The 18,159-nt window shown below is 48.9% G+C and overlaps 1 protein-coding gene across 1 annotated transcript in view; it reads right to left on the bottom strand.

Annotated features, from left to right (window-relative positions):
• Positions 1–3,977: 3,977 nt before the first annotated feature.
• HFM1 (helicase for meiosis 1) overlaps positions 3,978–18,159 on the bottom strand; it is a 2,890,879-nt gene continuing 2,876,697 nt past the window's right edge. The window contains exon 37 of the mRNA XM_086925623.1: positions 3,978–4,103. Coding sequence (XP_086781749.1) covers positions 3,978–4,103 — 126 coding nt within the window. The remainder of the gene's footprint in view (positions 4,104–18,159) is intronic.

The raw sequence follows: 18,159 nt of genomic DNA, 5'->3' as shown, positions 1-18,159 counted from the left end.
CATACACTGACACTAGATTGAAGAGTTTCCCCTCCCATTGTCCCTGCACGGCCGCAAAACAGCCCTGGTCGTCAGTTTTGGTGGACAGGGGCAGGAATCGTGAGTTTTTCTGCACGAGAATGCCGGACCCCCTGGAGCCGGACGTGAATGCAGAGTGTGCCCACATTTTGTAACCTCGCCTATCTAAGGCTTTAGTAGCCCCTCCCACCAGGTGTGTTTCTTGCAGTAGGGCCACAGTAGGCCGCAGGCGTTTAATAGCAGTTAGAACCAATCCCCGTTTTACCTTGTCCCCCAGGCCTCTCACATTCCAGGACATCAAGGTCAGTGGTGGGCATTGTGCATCAGCGGGGTTCAATCCCCCTGCCTGTACAGTATTGTTAGCCATCGGGGAGTATGAGACACACGCTGTAGCGCCCCAGAGATGAGACTGGTCTATCGGCTGCGTCGTCGCGCAGCGAGGCGTTCAGAATCTTCATGGGGGCATAGTGTCACTGTCTGTTCTCAACAATGTCTCCCGATTTCCATAAGCCCTGAAACAATGTCCTCAACCCTTTGTGCACATTCCTAACAGAAACCATTCAAAACAGTCCCCCCTCCCTGCCCCCCTGCTTAACGGACCGTCAACTGCCCGCCACCCCAACTGAGCAGAGTGCTTTACCCATCCCAAAACCAGAGTACTTGCGTGTAAGGGGGAGAGCGTCTCCCCGGGTTGGCGGCTCCCTTGTAGGCTCTCGGGGTTGCCATGCCAGAGTCAACGTGCAGCTGTGAAACACAAAGTGTGGCCGGTGATTGGCGAACTCGTTCAGTTCAATGGCCGCCGACGGAGTCACTCATTTTCGCCTCCCCCTTCAAATCCATGGGAAGGCGAGCGTTCTGCGCCCTCCACACGCCCAGATGCCTGCGAGCTATTTCTGCTGCCTCCTCTGCGATCCGACTCCGGTCTGTTCGTCCTGCGCTGTCGTCCAACGGTGTGCCAACCTTCCAGCCAATCCCGGGCCGCGGCGGGAGAATCGAAAATCCAAACTTTTTTGTCCGCTACCACCCGTAGCTTGGCCGGGAATATCATTGAGTAGGGTAGCTCTTTCTCCCGTAGGGTTTTCTTGACTTCCAGGAATGTTCTTCTCTTCCTCGACACCTCCGCTGTGTAGTCCGGGAAGAAAGCGATTTTGGAGTTCTGGATTTGAATGGTCGGCGCCACTCTTGCAGCCTGCAAAATGGCGTCCCTGTCTCGGAAATTGAACAACCTCGCCAGTATTGGTCGCGGTGGGCCCCCGGTCCTGGGTTTCCCTCCCGGAACACGGTGGGCTCTTTCGACCGAGAAAAAGTTTGACAGGCCGTTAGGCTGGAGTCGAGTCTTTACCAGATCTTCCACGTACAGGTCTAGGACCCCAGTGTCTTCCGATTCCGGAACGCCTAGAATACGGACATTATTGCGTCGTGAGCGACCTTCCTGGTCGTCCAGTTTGTCCCTGAGTAGTTTGTTGTCCGTCTGCAGGCGTTCCATAGCAATCTGCAGTTCGGACACATCTTCGACCAGCGATTTCGTGACCACTTCGACTTGCTTGACCCGTTCGTTCATCTTCTGCAGATCCGCCCTGATTAAGGTGACTTCAGTCGCCGTGGCCCCCACTGTCTCTTGTACCTGTGCCAGCGCCGCCAGGACATCGTCCAGTGTGGCTTTCCTCACCACCTCGGCCTCCGCGATTTTCCCTCCAACGGTTTTGCGCTGTTCCTGTGAGGGCGAGCGTCTGTCGTACGCAAATTTATCCAGCTTGGCCTGGGTTGTTGTGTTTTTGGGGCCTCTGTGCGACATGGTGCAGTTCTTGTCGAGGCGGCACAGTGATTTTCCCGGTCTTCTTCGCCGGGTAGTGGCGGCGACGAGCCTCGAGGACTTGTCGTCTTCCGAGTCTCTGGCAGCGCTTAGTACGCCCGGCGAGGGTCAACAGGTGATTGTAGAGTGGGCTCACGAGTTTTGGTCGCTGCGGAGAGATTCCGCGGGTCTTCGGAAGGAAGCAATTGATGAGCCGACACTTCCGGTCCCTCGGCCCCGGCTTCAGGCCGCTTCCGGCTGGGTCGCCCAAACTGTGGCTCCGTGGTCTCGTGGTCGCGTGTAGGCCCGGCTCCTCCTCCGTCGTCGGCCAGCGGTAAAGTGCTGGTTCGGACTGTCGCCGCACCGGAAAGTTCTGGAGACGTTCGCTGCACGGTCTCTGGGTCCGGTCCACCCTTTGTAGCCGGAGTAAATCAGGATAATTGTGCGGATTGATGCGGAAAGCCGCCTTTACCCGGGAGCCTCCCTAAGCTGCGGCCGCCATCGTTGGCTGCTAGCCACGCCCCCCACAAGCTGCACTTTTTGACCCACCCACCAGCCCCTGGTTGCAAAGTTTGTGGAATAAAGTAATTCTCTCGTTGATTATTTGAATGTAATAAAAAGATACAGTCAATTTTGCATCGTGAATGTATGCCTTTGATTGAATACTTGCTTATAGGCCTTTTTTCCTCTGTAGAATTGTATAGGAATGGATTCAATAAAAATGGTGTTTTGTGCTTTAGGACTTTTTTCCCTTTGTAGTAATGTCAAAGTTGGTGAATTGTCAAGCTGTTACAGATTTAGGCAGAATTTTCTTTCCTTAGTAGGTAAAACAACTGTCGTATTTATTTTTTGGTCGGGCGGTAAGGTCATGATCGGTGAGCAGTGATTTCAAGGTCCCTAGGGGGGGCGCCACCCATTATGGATGGGAGCGCCCGGGGGGAGGCGGCCATTGGCTCCTCCCACAGGGGGGCGGCACCCACTACGGATGGGTCGCCCAGGGGGAGACGACCATAGGCCCCTCCCAGGGGGAGACGGCTATATGCCCCTCCCACGAATTTCCCGGGGGCCGGATATCCGCTCCGGCGGAAGAGAGTGTGGGGAAGGGGGGAAATCCACGCTGTCCTTCTTATGGATACCTCGCACGGGAACTCGGACGACCTTAAGATGGCGTCGAGTGAAAGGGGGCCCCCACGACAAGGGAAGTTACAGTTGGCTGCGAGGGTAAAGTCCTCTGCGCATGCGCCACTCACACCGTGAGGGCGGGAATTTGGTAATAGGGATCTGACACCAGTTAAGACCTTGCCGTTGGCCCTTAATGCTAGGTTGTACAAATTCAGAATGGTATGCATTTTCAGGATGCTAGACTCGGCTAGGAAAACTTTGTATTAGAAATTTGTTAAGGTTAGCCTAAAAACTTGTCTTCATCGAAATGTAATTGAAGTTGAATTTGTACATGATTCATGAAACGTTTTAATTTAAAGTTTTACATTTTGTTTCATATTTTAATAAATACGGCCGGGGGGGTCGTGAGGCCCCCCCCCCCCCCGCCTTCCAAAAGTTTAAACCTGTGTCTGTCTCCTCCCATGGGGAAGTGGTTTTGGGAGAGGTGGCGGGCATCCCGGCCCATATGGAAAGGAGTCGTACGGGGGAAAAGGAACAGCTTGCAGGGTCATCAGAGAGCACCCGTTAGGCAGGCACATGAAAGACGCTGCTGCAGTATAAACGAGCACAGCAAGAGATGCATGGAGGCACCGTCCAGACAGACCTGGCAGGAGTAAGGACCGCAGCAAAAACTGAAGAAAGGAACCCGTCAGTACTACTTCTTGGGAGTTTAAGTCTGAGCTATTCCTCTTAGCCAATGCCTAACGCAGCCAAATCTCAGTAGCAGCAGCTGAAAGCCCCAGTGCCTGCCAAAAGCCCTTTTTTGTGCATGTACGTATAAGCTGTGTGGTGTGGTGTTTTGTGATGACAATAGATAGTTAAAGCTGTCTGTAGGAGAGACATAAAATGGACCTTTCTCTCTCTTTCAACCCTTCACATCACAACAATCTTCAACAAAAGCGAGACATATTGATTTAGTCAATGGTTATTAAATTTGAGTTGTTATAAATAATATATTCTGGTAATATTTTTATGTCTGTATTATGCTGATAGATATATAGATACATCACCTGTCTCTAGCTTCTTTCCCGGGCTGTGAAGAAACAGACAAGCTATCTGTGAAGCAAGAAGTAAACATGTCCCATTTGGATCCTTTTGACTGTTGTATATCTTTTGCTTCTTTAAACCTGAACTACGGTATCAAATTTAGAAATGCATATGGTTAATATTAAAGCAAGTTAAACACTGGAATTCATACACAACTGACCTAATTCGTACTTGATGTATGCAGCTACATTAAGATACTTTGTAATGCTTGATGTTAAAGAGCTGGCATTTTAATAAATTGCAAAACATAGGCAAAACAAATGCATAGCATTGTGTAATTTTATAAAATAACATATGGAAATAATAAATTTGTGTTGGACTTGGCCCTCTCTACACGGTCACGCCAAACGTTTTGCCTGCACCCCTCACGTTTTCTGAACCCTTTTTTGTTGGCTTTTGGACTCTTACTCACTTTACAACTGTAAACCAGAGCTAAAGGCCCTGTGCTCTCTCTTTTAAACATGGTAAAATTGGCTTTCACCCAACTGCCACATTTAATTTACTTGTAAGACTCTAGTAAAGTGGCACTACATGTATCCAGGGCATGTAATTTAAATGCTACGAGTGGGCCGGAAGTACTTGGGGTCATAGTTTGTTCCCAGAGGCCCATTGCCTTCATTCTGGGGAATTAGTTGCTACCAATAGTGGAAGAGGCAGGAGGGACAGCCACTCAGGATGCCCTGAAGGTCTAGATTTGTGGGGGCACTGCTCTCACAGTGAGACTACAGAGGGCCTTATTGCGGGTCAGGGGAAGGAAAGGCTCACTCCTGACTCCAGTTCAGTCTCAGGGTACAGACTATGGGTTGGCGTACAGTGGCAGGATACCAGCCCTGTACTGGTGGGAAGGAGAATATAAGTAGGGTGCCGATCACCCAAGTATGTTGCCCAACGCTCTGAGAAACCTCAGAGGTCATAGAACCCTCAAGAGATCCTAGGAAACTAATTTCCAGCCCAAAGGCTGGAAATGAGGCCTGCCCAATGTCCTCACTTGGAGCTTCCATCTGGCAGTGGATGGCCTCGGCCTTGCTCTTGACACTGACAGCTGTCAGTGACCTCTGTTGGTTGCTGTCCTTATTGTGCAGACAGAAGTTTCCTTGGGTTAGGTACAGATGTCTGATCCAGGAGGCGGAATGGGACACATTACTTTGTTGTCCATGGTCAGGCTGTGTGCTTACTGGTAAGCATATGTGAACTAGTTTAGCTTATGAGATGCAAAGATGGGGTGCACAGATGAAGAGAAAGGTTCCCTATGTGTAAATCCAGTGGCTAAGGAGGGTGAAGAAAGAGGAAACCAACTGGTTTCAGAGTGGTTTGTAAATGACAAGTGTCACTGCAAAAGATGGCCTTTGTCCAGTTCTATTGTCATAGCAGGGAAGCCCTTCAAGGTTTTGATTAACACCTTGAATGCTCATGACGAGCTCAGCTCGTCATGAGGCATGATGCTCCTGTGCTCATGAGGAACTGAGCTCGTCATGAGCCGTGGAACGCTCACACGTGGGGATAATTCCCCTGCTGTGCTGAACGTTCCACGAAAACGGGTGCGGCCTTGACGAGCTCAGCTCGTCATGAGCACAGGAGCACTGTGCCTCATGACGAGCTGAGCTCGTCATGAACACTGGGGTGCTATGCGCGCCCCCCAGCACAGCGGGGGAATTACCCCCGCAGCGAAGGGGTTAGTCTACTCTGGCTTTATTTTGGGGGAAGTCGTGTTGGTCTTCTGCAGCGTCACCCCTAAACGTTTTGCCTTCACCTCTCCTCTTTTCTGAACCCGTTTTTTGTTGGTTTTAGAACCCTGCGCACTTTAACCTGTGTTATAGTTCTCAAACTCTCTCCTTTAAACATTGTAAATTTTGTTTACATACAATTGGCACATTTAGTCCATAGTAAAGTTGGAATACATGTACCCAGGGTCAGTATATCAAATGCTACTAGTGAGCCTGAAGCACTTATTATGCCACTCACTTAAGTAGGCTTTTTAAACATGTCTCTGCCCTGCCTTTGCAGCCTGTGTGTGCAGCCTTTAATTGCCAGTTTGACCAGGCAATCATTTTGCCAGACCTTAACCTTCCTTTTTAATACACTTAAGCCAATCCCAGGAGAGGTCTGAAACAGACCTCAGGACAGGTTGCATTGTATTTAATAAGTTGGACATGTGCTTTTAAGTTTTACATGTGCTGGTAGTTAAACATTTCTAAATGTGTTTTTAATTATTTCAAGGCCTACCCAATAAGATAACATTGGGTTACCTTATTGCACTTAATAAGTGATAACATTTGATTGTAAGCAGTTAGAAAGTCATTCCTGGTGTCTGAGGAATTGTAATTTTAAATCCTATTCAATGGTAAAGTCAGATTTTAAGCCACAATTCTGAACATGGCACTATTAGAAGTTGGCATATCCTTGTCCTAACCATTTGGTGCCTGCAGAAAAAAAGCTGTCCGCAGTGTGGCGTAGGCCTACATAGGTATGGTAATAAAATATAACTTCACATTTTAAAAACCTAGAAATTTACAGAAAAAAACAGCAGATTAATGTGATGCTATAGTTAGACAAAAATGTAAACTAGAGGAACTCTAAACCTTCACCATGCACTTCTTAGGACCGCACATCAACTTCTGTTTTTGGATGGCGGACATGTTTACTAATGTTTTTTACAAGTAAAATAGTTTGGAATTTTAAGGTTTGTGGGGCATCAATGTTGCCTTTAAGGTCTGTGGGCCTTTGAGTCTCATCCTGCCACGTCTTAAGAGCCAATGCAGTGATTGTACAGCAACCTTTCAGACAAAGAGCATCTACAGAAGGAATTGAAGCTCTTGTGCACATGTTCAGAACCAACCATCTGTGAGCACACTGCTAATAGAACCATTACACAGACATATTGGGAGAACCCCTATTCAAAACCACTACACCATGCTCATCTGCCACAGCCATAGTGAAAAGTCATAATGCTAAGTGGCTGATGAATATCTTGGCTACAGGCTGATACTGAAGGGCACAATTGGTGTTATTACATTAGAAAATCACCCCCTCCATTGAAGCTAAGTGGGTCATGAAAGTTTGTTGGTCTAAAAACTGGGTTCTGGTTCTAAACTGTTTGGGATGTACTGATTTAGAATATGAATATTCAGTATAACACTCTGTTCCAAAGTCCAACACTTTACCCAAAGTAGTGACATTTGGAGTGAGAATAACAAAGCTAGACCCCCCCTACCCAATCAAACACTTTTCCCAATTAGGTTAGGTTTGGAGTGAGAATCATGAATCTAGAACTCCTTCAACACCACTAAAGTCCAACACGTTCCTTGATGTGATTATGTTTGCTGCAGGCATAGTAAATTTAGAACCCTCAAAGTCCAACACTTTCTCAAAACGTAGTTAAATTTTGCAGTACAAGTAATAAAATTACCAAACATCACCAAAGTACAACACTTTCCCTAATATGGTAAAGTTTGGAGTGGGAATAGTAAATGTAACTCCCCTAAGTCCAGCAGTTACTTTAATGTGTTTATGTATGGACTGTAAATAGATAATGTACCTTACAAAACTTGCTTTTAATTTGGTTAAATCAGTTGCTTTGGAGTTAAAACTATTTATTTTTTAATTAGTAAATATACAAACTGAATTTAACTTAATAGTTCAAATGTTTTACCTTTTTTTAAAGAAATAAATAACAGTTTATTGTAACAAGGTTTGTGGAATATATAACACAATTTTAACAAACATTTCAAAAGGTTGTATTTATATAAATATGCATTTATTGCATAAATATTTTCATGCACATTTCCATGTATACATTTGTTAACATTTTAACACAAAATATTTAAAATCTCTGTTCTGTGTTTTAGTTTTTCTATATTTATACATTAAAAATATTTTACAGTATTTTGTAAATATAATTACATTTTTATCTACAACATTCTTTTCCATATATTTATAATGTTTTAAACACATTGTAATTTTTTTAGAAAATATATACATTTTTTGTATTTATTTATTGCTTTGTTTAATATAGCAAGAGAGTGTTTTTTCCTTTCAATTTTTCTGCCTTTGTTTAGCTACTTGCTTTAATTTGTAGTCCAATTTCATCGTTTTTGGACACTGATGACTTTGAAGGTTAGTGGTTCCTCATTGCTGTTCTCCGTTAAAGGTAAGTTTAATTTTTAATCTATTTTCTATAGTTACAATGACTAGGTCAGGCAGCAGATGACTGCAAGTCTAGTATTTGTATGTTAATGTGTTTTGTAGGTTATAGCTAATGTAGGTTATGCCATAGTGGTTTAATGTGCATGCAGTAGGACTAATACTGTCTTACTGCATATATATTTTTATTGTATGAAAGTATGTTATATTTTAATCTAATTTTACGTATTTTGACTTGTGTGTTAGTATTTACGTGGGATATATTTGTATTGAGCATGGGTATCTCCTTGTTTTCTTTTGGATTACTGACACAGTATTGAAACCATAAATATTGTGATACTAAAATAGTGTGTCAAAAATATATACATTTTTTTTTTTTTTTGGTGTTCAAATCTGCTTTATTGATACAAGCACAGTAGGATACACAGCCTGAGGTGCCCACAACCCGGAGGCCGGCAGCAAATAGAGAAGCAACTTTACACAGCCTCGTAGCCGGCATCCCGGGGGCCCGGCGGCGCATTACAGAAATAAACATCATCCCAGCATTGTCCGGAGGGGCAGGTCAAGGAAGGATGTGCCGCAGTCGAACAGGTTTTTTGTGAGTGAGGGGAGAGCCCCACTCTATTTTTTGTAATTTGGAAAAACAAGAACCAAGAAAGAGAAAAGAAATAGAAAAAACAAACATCCCAACAAGGTTACACTAAGGTGGTGGTGCATTACTGTGCGACGTTAATGTACGGTGGTGGTGTATTGTGGCGGCTCTGCCAGGTGCCTTTGTGTGGGGTGAGGAATGACCCAGGCCCAACTTTCTAGATTAGCGGCAGTTCGTGGGGTGACAGCGCAACGTCAGGGGGGATATGCAGGATAGTGCTCCCCGGAGGGGGGGGGGGGGCTCCGCCTACATGGTTGGGAGGGAAAGTGGGCATAGGAAGGGGCGCGGGGGGAGTACCATGGAGACCGGGGCCGCATGCCCCACGAGGAGACAGCAGGGGCACAGAGGATCTTTTAGTGGAGGAAATCCGCACGTGGTCTACACAGCCAAGAGACAGAATGTAGTGGAAAGTATTATTGTGATTGAGAAATGGTGGGCTCATCGCCCGACTGCGTATCCGCGTCTGAGCTTTTAAGCAGGTAGTGTACCAGCGGGTCCCAAATGTCCCTAGGTCTACTTGTGAGAGGCAATAATTCAGAAAAAGTGGTATGTTGATCCTGGCAATATGTTAGATCAGTTAGCCAATCTTCGAACTTGGGCGCTCTGCCTCTGCTCCAACGGCAAGCGACACGTCGCTTGGCCAGGAGGAATGCCATGTCGGCGAATTTTCTGCATCCCTTAGATAAGTGCTTTGTATACCCAAGGATGGCTACCAGAGGGTCCTCAGGAATCTCCTCATCCACCATCTGTGCAACAGCCCCAATGACCTGTCGCCAGTAATCAGCAACCTGGGGGCAGGACCATGCCAAGTGGAGAAAGTCAGCATGCTCAGCTCGACATCGTTCACAGCGGTCGCTATCGGCCAGTCCGAATTTATATTTCCGGACCGGTGTGTAGTAAACCCTCTGCAGGTATTTATAATGAATAATCTTCAACCTGCAGCTGGCAGAAATGCGGGAAGTCAATGTACAGCAGTACTTCCATTGGTCGTCTGAGAGCTCAATATCAAGTTCCGCTGACCAGCGCAATCGGGCGGCTGAGACTGGCAAAGGAGCAGCGTCGCGATATTGGCGGTAGAGCCCAGAGACCAAATGGGCCCCATCTTGTGACTCCAAAAGGTGATGTAGCGGTGGCAAGGTCACAGGTTCAGCAGGGTAATCGGGAAGGATGTCCCGCATCCCAGCTCGTAATCGAATATAGTAAAAAAATTCAAGGGGCGTGTGTGTCTGCATTTTGAAGAAAAGATCCGCCGATTTGAAAAGTCCATTGTGAAACAGATCTCCCCAGCAGGTGACATGAAGTTTATCACAGAGCTGCCGGAACCCCAGTTCCGATAGCAAGGCAAGCCTTGGGTGATAGGCAAGAGGTAGTTTAGGGGAGTAGGGCAGCATGCAGAGCAGCCGCCGAGCGATGCGCCGCCACGCATCTAGCGTGCATGACACCGAGGTATTCGATGTATAGATGGAAGTCTCGGGACAGTGTATCAGGCCGTTCAATGGAAGTGGGTGTGCTATCCAGTCTTCCACTGCTATGTGCGGCATGAAGGGGGTAGGAGCCATCCAGTGGTAGGCAAAATGCGCTTGTGCGCACAGGTAGTATGCCTCAAAATCAGGGATGTCGAAACCGCCCTGGTCATAGGGAAGGGTCAGCGTGGACCATTTTAGTCGGGGAGATTTGCCACCCCAAAAAAGTCTGCGCAGTTCAGCACGGAGTGTCTTGAAGAAAAAAGCGCCAGGATAGTAGGGGATATTGAGGAAAAAATACAGGAAACGGGGCAATATAACCATTTTTATGAGGGAGGCTCTGCCAGCCATGGAGAGTGGCAACGTGATCCACCTGTCGACGGAGGCAGCCAATTTGGTTATGGCTACTCCATAGTTGGAGCGGAGTGTCTCACCTTTATCTCGTGCCACACGGATCCCCAAGTAGCGAAGATCATCTCGGCACCACACTAACGGGTAATCCAGTGGGAAGTCACTCACCGCATCCGTTAGGGGAAAAAATTGTGATTTTTCCCAGTTGATGTGAACACCCGACAGACCTCCGAAAAGGACGAACTCACGAAGCAGGGGGTTAAGATGCAGATCCGGGAACTTGACATATAGTGTGATGTCATCCGCATAGAGGGACACATCGATTTGCCGCTGCAAGCATTGTATCGCTCCCTCTCGGTGCAATTGGCGCATGCGGCATGCCAGTGGTTCCACCGCAATAGCAAACAATAGGGGCGAGAGCGGGCATCCCTGGCGGGTGCCTCTCGTGAGGCTGATGGGCGACGACAACTTCCCATTGATCAGCACCCTCGCCGTGGGGTCTGTGTAGAGGAGGCGCACCCAGGCCAAGAACAGTTTAGGGAAACCCATGCGGGCCAGGACCGAGAAGAGGTAGGGCCATTCGACAGAGTCGAACGCTTTGGTAGCATCTAAGAAAACAGCCGCCACTGGCATATCAGGATGGACCGAGCGAAGTAGGGAGAAAAGGGTGCGGAGATTATGGGAAGTGGATCTACCCACCACGAAGCCAGATTGGTCGGGCAGGACAATTCTAGTCATGAGCAGGGAGAGTCTCGTGGCGAGAACTTTGGCAAGGATCTTCACATCACAGTTTAGAAGGGAGAGTGGACGGTAAGAGTCACAAGAGGCGGGGTCCTTACCAGGCTTCAGGAGAGAGGTGATAACCACCTCGCGCATAGAGCGGGGTAACACCCCATCAGCCAACGATTCGGTGAAGACTTCGCTCAGCACGGGTGCCATAATATCAATATAAGCTTTGTAGAATTCGGCTGGGATGCCATCGAGTCCCGGGGCCTTCCCGTTTTGGAGGGACATAATGGCCTCGCGCACCTCCTCGAGCTCGAAAGGTGCCGCAAGGAACTCTCTATCGCCATCGCTGAGCCAGCATAGCGCCACGTCGTTCATATAATCAGCGTATGGAGCATCCGCCTCCGCCTTGGAAGTGTATAGTGCTGAATAGTGCGACGTGAATGCAGCAAGTATCTCATCCGATTCTCTAGTGACAGCGCCAGTCTCATCAGCTAGTTCTAATATGATGTTGTGTGCACGTGGTGGACGCGTGAGTGAGGCCAGTACTTTACCAGGCCTATCCCCTTCGCAGTACCTCCGGGCCACCCAATGTTTGCCCCGGTATTTCGCCTCCCTGGCAGCCTCCTCCTCAAATTTGGATAATGTGTCCCTAAAGGCTATCTGTAGGTGTGGGTCGTCCCCCGCCGCCATTTGAAGCTCTAGTGCTCGCAGCTCTCCCTCCAATGTGGTGATGGTACGTAGAATATCCTGCAGTACCCCATGGCTTTTAGATATGCAGAACCCCCTTATGGTGACCTTGAAAGCTTCCCATATGTGTTCCACTGATTCCACTGAGCCCTTATTTCTAGGGAAGAAATCCCTAATCTCCTCGCCCAGCTCTGTGCGGAAAAGCTCATCAAGAAGTGTATCTGGGCTTAGCCTCCACTGCGGCCTCGGATTGTCCCACCCAGGAGTCCGGAACTGCAGTCTAACAGGGCTATGATCTGAGTAGGTTCTGGGCAAATGGTCGACTCCTAACAGTTCCACAGTGATGCTCCGGGTTACCAAAAAGTAATCCAAGCGCGCCCAAGTCCCGGTGTGAGATGTAAAGTGTGTGCCCTCCCGTCCGTGGGGATGTAGCTGTCGCCAGGCATCAAACAGACCACCCTCCTCCACCACCCCCTCCAAAACCTCCCTAGCTCGGGGCTTGTAGGAGCTAACCCCATCTGCCCTATCCAGGGAGGGCGCCAGCGCCAGATTAAAATCTCCACCCCAGATGACATGTCGCGCCCCAATCGAGACAATCCTACCCCACAGTGTAGAAAAAAAGGCAGGTGAGTCCACATTCGGTGCATACATCGAGACAAATAGATAGACGTCATGTCCCACCCTCCCCCATAGCAAAACATACCTCCCCTCCCTGTCCGCCTCCTCCCCAATGTGGTGGAAAGGTACGCCACGGGCCACAAGTATCGCCACCCCTCTTGCATAGGACGAATAGGAGGAGAATGCGCGGGCCCCTGCCCATTTCAGTCCAAACGGGGTGCTCCTGCGTATGGGCATGTGTGTCTCTTGCAGCATAGCTACTTGTATATGATGTCTATTTAAATAGGCAATAACATTCCTGCACTTTCGAGCATCGTTCAACCCCCGAACATTCCAAGAAAGACATGTCAATCGCGCAGTCGAGTTTACAGCAGCCATGGGCATAGTGACAGTAAAGAAGAAGGGGCCCAAGTAGGCCAAACCATGAAGCCACACCTGCGCCCGGAGAGCCAAGTCCAACACCAAGCCAGTATATATATGCACAGTTCAAGCAATTGTAACCTTACAAAGTCCAAACCCCCCCCCCACCCACCCCAGCATCCCAATCATGCCAGCAGCCATAAGATCCCCAAAAACAACCCCCCCTCACTCCCCTCCCCCCCAACTCCTGGGTGGCAATTAGCCAAACAAGCAATAAGTCAACGGGGAATACCCGACAGGGGAACATCTGAAGGTGCGCGCTGCCACTATCCGGCCCATAGCTCCAATCTGTACCGCCCTCGGTGGAGGCTAGAGCTGAGAGAGCGGTCCTTGGTATACGTTACCACTGGGGTGCGATGTCCAGTAAATATCCTCACTCGTGTATCTTTCCATCGCCCAAATGGTGATTTAGCGCCAAACCAGCAGATAGGTACAATGTTATCATAGAACAAAGTACATGAAGGCCATTAGTCTCCTTGGCGTTCTGGAGGTAGTTCATCATTCTCTAGTTCGTCCTCAGGCGCCTGGTCTTCTCTGCGTGCTCTCCGGATCGATTTAAGGTAATCCTCGGCCTTCTGCGGGTTGGTGAAGAAGCGCTGCTTGCCCTGGTGGGTAACTCTCAGCTTCGCCGGGTATAAAAGTGCATAGTCTATTTGGGCCTCCCATAGCTTCTTTTTCACTGGAAGGAATTTGCGCCGTTCATCCTGAACCATCGGAGTGAAGTCGGGGTAGATGGAAAATGTGATGCCCTCAAACCTCAGCGACCTTTGTGTCCGGGCTGCTCGGAGGGCCGTGTCGCGGTCTCGATAATTCAGTAGTCGAGCAATTAAGGGCCTCGGTGGTAGGCCAGGCTGGGGCATAGGTGCCAGCGAACGATGAGCCCTCTCCACTATGAACTGGGATGAGAAAGCTTCCTCCCCAATTGAGCCCTTAAGCAATTTCTCCACATAGAGCTCCATTCTGCCTGTGGCAGTGGATTCCGGCACGTTAGTAATGCGAATGTTGTTCAGGCGGCTTCGTGCTTCCAAGTCCTCGTTCTTTGCCGCAATTATGCGGAGGAGGTTATCCATTCTCGCCAACTGTGTCGTGTGGGATGCAGTGGCGTCAGTGTTGTCGGAAAGTCTTTGTTCCGCAGTCGTGAGGCGTTCCTCATGGCGGTCCACTTTGTGGACCAAGGCATCCAGTCGGGCCGTGACGCCGTCCACCTTCTCCACCACGGTAGCAAATCCTTGCCGCATTTCCTGTAGCAGGTTGGTAATGTCCGTAGCAGGGGCAACAGGTGGGGCAGGCTGCGGGGGCGACTCACTGGGCCCCGGGCGCGTCTGCGTCGACGTATTGCCCTTGCGGGAGTTATCGAAGCTCAGTTTAGGCTGGCGAGTGTCAGGTCGCCCCATAGCGGCGCCTCGAGGTAGGCGAGGGTCCAGCTAGAATAGGGAAGGTAGAGAGAGCCAAGTGGGCGATAAACAGCCAGCTGCTCGTCAGGAGGGCCACAGGTTCGAAGCTCTGTAGTGTCACGCAGCATGTGCCACCAGCAGCGCCATGTGTCCAATGAATGTACAGAGGCAGCAGCCGCCCGCCTTGTCCCGGGCCCTCAGCAGCAGTCCCAGGCACTCGTCAGGTAGCGGGAACGTCGAGGCGCCGGTCCCCCTGTCGCGCCGCAGGGCCAGACCCCAGGGAAGCGCGCCCCACCAGACACCACCAGGCGCGATGCGACTCACCGGGTAGTATTCTTGCTTTATGGTAGTCCGGTATCCCGGTTATAGCCTCCGGCGCCTCCAGCGCTTGAAGGCTTCGTAGCGCCGTGCAGGCAGGCAGCGCGGGAAGTGACAAGGGTATCCTGCCAAGCTGTGGTCGTTCCGTCCCCCGATCGATGAAGCCTGCGGGCAGCGCCGCGCAGGTCCGGGCCCGCAGCGCCACTAGGATCAGGCCCAGCAGCAGACGTCCCGGCAGGAGCAGCTCTCACTCTTCACCGGCAAGGCTCCGCCCGGGTGGTGAATAGACGCTGGGTCGCCGCGTCCGCACACCCTCCCCGCTGCCACCGCACACCAGTCCGGAGAGGTAAAGCAGGCAAAGCAGGCAAGGCCGCAGTGTGGCCTGGGCACCTCGTGGCAAGCCCCGGGGTCGCGTAGCTGCAGCGGCCGGGCGCCCTCCTCAGTCAGCTCCAGGGCAGGCGTCGGGTAGATTTCAAGAGCCCGTATCTCCGGCCCTGAGGATCACAGCCGCCTCAAACTTGGTACGAGTGTGGGGATCAGTCTCTAGATGCAGGATCCGGTCTTTTGGTGGCAACACGGCACCCCGTGGCGTAGGATCAATGTAGGATTAGTGACCAAGGAGCGGGAGCTGCAGTGCTAGGCAGCCATTCCGCAAGCGCGCCCTCTAGCGCCCCCCCCAGTTCGTGTGTCAAAAATATTGATCACAAAATTACTGTTTTCATATACATATAGGGCAGAGTTCTTCAATCTGTGGGGTGCGCCCTCCTGGGGAGGCGCGACACCGTCTCAGGGGGGGCGCGCACTCCACCCTAAAATCTCACCTTTGTCCTCAATTCTACTTCACCAGCAGGCAGAGGCGCACCGCCCTTGAGTCAAATTTCAGGGGGCTGATTCTTCAAGCAAACGGCAGAGTGGAGCGGCAGGGGCCCTAAGAAGGGGTGAAAACCATCAACGCTTCGTGAACAAGTGAATGGTCTTTAAAAGACCTGTGAAGTGCTTGGGTGCAGTTGTGTGTGTGCCCGGAAAGCTGTCTCAGCCTGGGCAGACACACACGACAGGAGGGGGGTGGGGGGGTGAAAGCTGAAGCCCTTCGAGTCCTATAAATGTTTATGTTAATGTCGAAGTTTTCATGTACTGGCAGTTAGCTTGATATGATTTACTTTTCTCACATAGATCGCTTTTTTTTACTTGTGGATTTTGTACTTTTGTATAAATACCATGGGTTTAAAACCACCGGACAGTGGTGCTGTATTCCTTGTTTTTCAGACGTTTTCAGACAGTAGAAATGCCAAGATAATTCTAGTGAATTATGTTTTTTTGTGGCAGAGATCAGCATTTAGTTTAGTGGCAGTTTTCTCGCTAATAAAGTAGCGCAGAGGGTTCATACTGATTTCTGAAGTGGGCCATATTAAACAGAAAAAAAGGATGGCAGGTTGCAACAATGTCCAAAAACCCTTAGCACGTGTGATTTATGTACATAGAAACTGGGCACTGAACACACAAAATTTCAACCCAAATTAAAAAGAGGAGAATGTTTACATTCTGTATCTGTCACTTCCAAGTTCATAAATTCAACGTGCTTGAACATTTATTATCCCCATTCATATGAGTGTTTCCAAGGTAGAAATGCATGTGAAGGGTATTGATTAGATGTTCACACACATACGACACTTTAGCTCTTTACTTGGACTTAATTCCTTAGTTTTACTTGTGAGAAAGTGTCACTCAGTATCACAAATTTAGTAGTAGAATGTGATAAGTACACTGAAACCATGAAAATGTCTCATATAAGCAATCTGAAAACTTGGCATCTAGTCTTCACTCTTCTGAGGCTTGCCCAGTGCCCTACGGTCTGCGGTGGGCTGACTGTTGAGTCCCAAAATCAGCAGACTGTTGCCCTTCCATTTCTGGTGCTTTGCACCATTTTAAGATGTTCTTACAGTTTCTCGTTGCTTAAATGGGTGTAATTTCTGATATTTATATGCTTCCCTTCTCCTCTTTGCTTGATTTTGCGCGCGAGAAGGTGTCACTAATAGTTGTTGAAATGTCACTCATAATTACACTGAAATTATGAAAATGTCACACATAGCAATCTGAAACATTGGCAGCTATGAGTCCAATGGGTGTAGCGCGCCTGCCAGCGGAGAGCTTTTGTAACATTGCTGGTCCATTTGGTGCTGCCCAGTTTCCCAGTGGGGTGGCTTGACGAAGGGTCGGAGGGGGAGGGAGGGAAATCGATGGGTCACGAAGTGCCCATTCTGTTGCAATTTCACCCGAGCTATCCCGGGTTAATTCATACAGCTGAAATGCTTTAGCTGCAGTGGGAGGCAAGGAGCCCCCTTTGCTAAAACTGAAAGCAACTATTTCATAGTTGAGGAGACTCCTTGCCTCACACTGCAGATGAAATGAATGTCTGTTACTTGCTTTCAGTTTTAGCAGTGAAGGCTTCCTGTCTCCCACTGCAGCTGAAGCATTTCAGCTCTCCGAATTTTACCCCGTCAGGGGGGGTTAGCTCTTCCCAGAAAGGTGACAATGTTGCTTTTTAAATTACACCGGCAGGAGCGCAATGATCACAGGGCTAAAAGAGTTTTAAGTTACCAAAAGACAAATCTCAATCAGGTGTTTAAACAGCCTGCAAATTGCTTCTCTTGACACTAAATATGGGTTATAAATAAAGAACTATGTATTCATTTATGATATGAATTTTCTGTCTTTGTTCCCTTTTATTATCAGTCAGATCATTCAGGCAGCCCTGAAACACAATTTAAAGTGCTTTCTATTTATATTTGCTGTTCAGAGTATGCACAGATAAGTGCTGAAAATAGAGCTTTAGGTGACTGCTTATTTTTGTACCACCTGGGACATCAGAATAATGAGCTGGCAACCCTAATCATAAAACTGGAAGTTTGTTGCAAGATCAGCCCAGTATTTATTTCCTCCACCCTCGATCCCTGGTTAATCCCATAATAGCAATAGCAATAGTTTGACATATCTGAAACCCTGTGCTGCCGTCAATAACATTCTGAGTTACTGCAAGCGTCTTGGAATGCACCCTGCATTTAGACCACTCACTCCTCCTTCTCGCCCTTCACTTTCATGCTCACCCTGCACTCACAGCGATCACAATTCCCTCACACTGAACCCCATGCAATCACACCATTCACCCTGCACTCAGTGATCACTCTGCTCTCACAATGCACTTGCGCGGTTTTCCCTGTACCTCAACCTGCAGCTATACAAGCACACTACCCACCCTGCACTCATGAGACACTTCACTCACCTGTCCCCCTCACTGTTCAATCTGCAAACTCACTTAAACAAGCCCATCACTAACCATGCATTCATTAGTGCCACTCTGCACTAACATGC

Source organism: Lissotriton vulgaris, chromosome 1_1, assembly GCF_964263255.1.
Source record: "Lissotriton vulgaris chromosome 1_1, aLisVul1.2, whole genome shotgun sequence".
Classification (NCBI taxonomy): domain Eukaryota; kingdom Metazoa; phylum Chordata; class Amphibia; order Caudata; family Salamandridae; genus Lissotriton; species Lissotriton vulgaris.
Note: the sequence above shows the minus strand (reverse complement) of the source record. Positions and strands in the feature narration are given on the sequence as shown.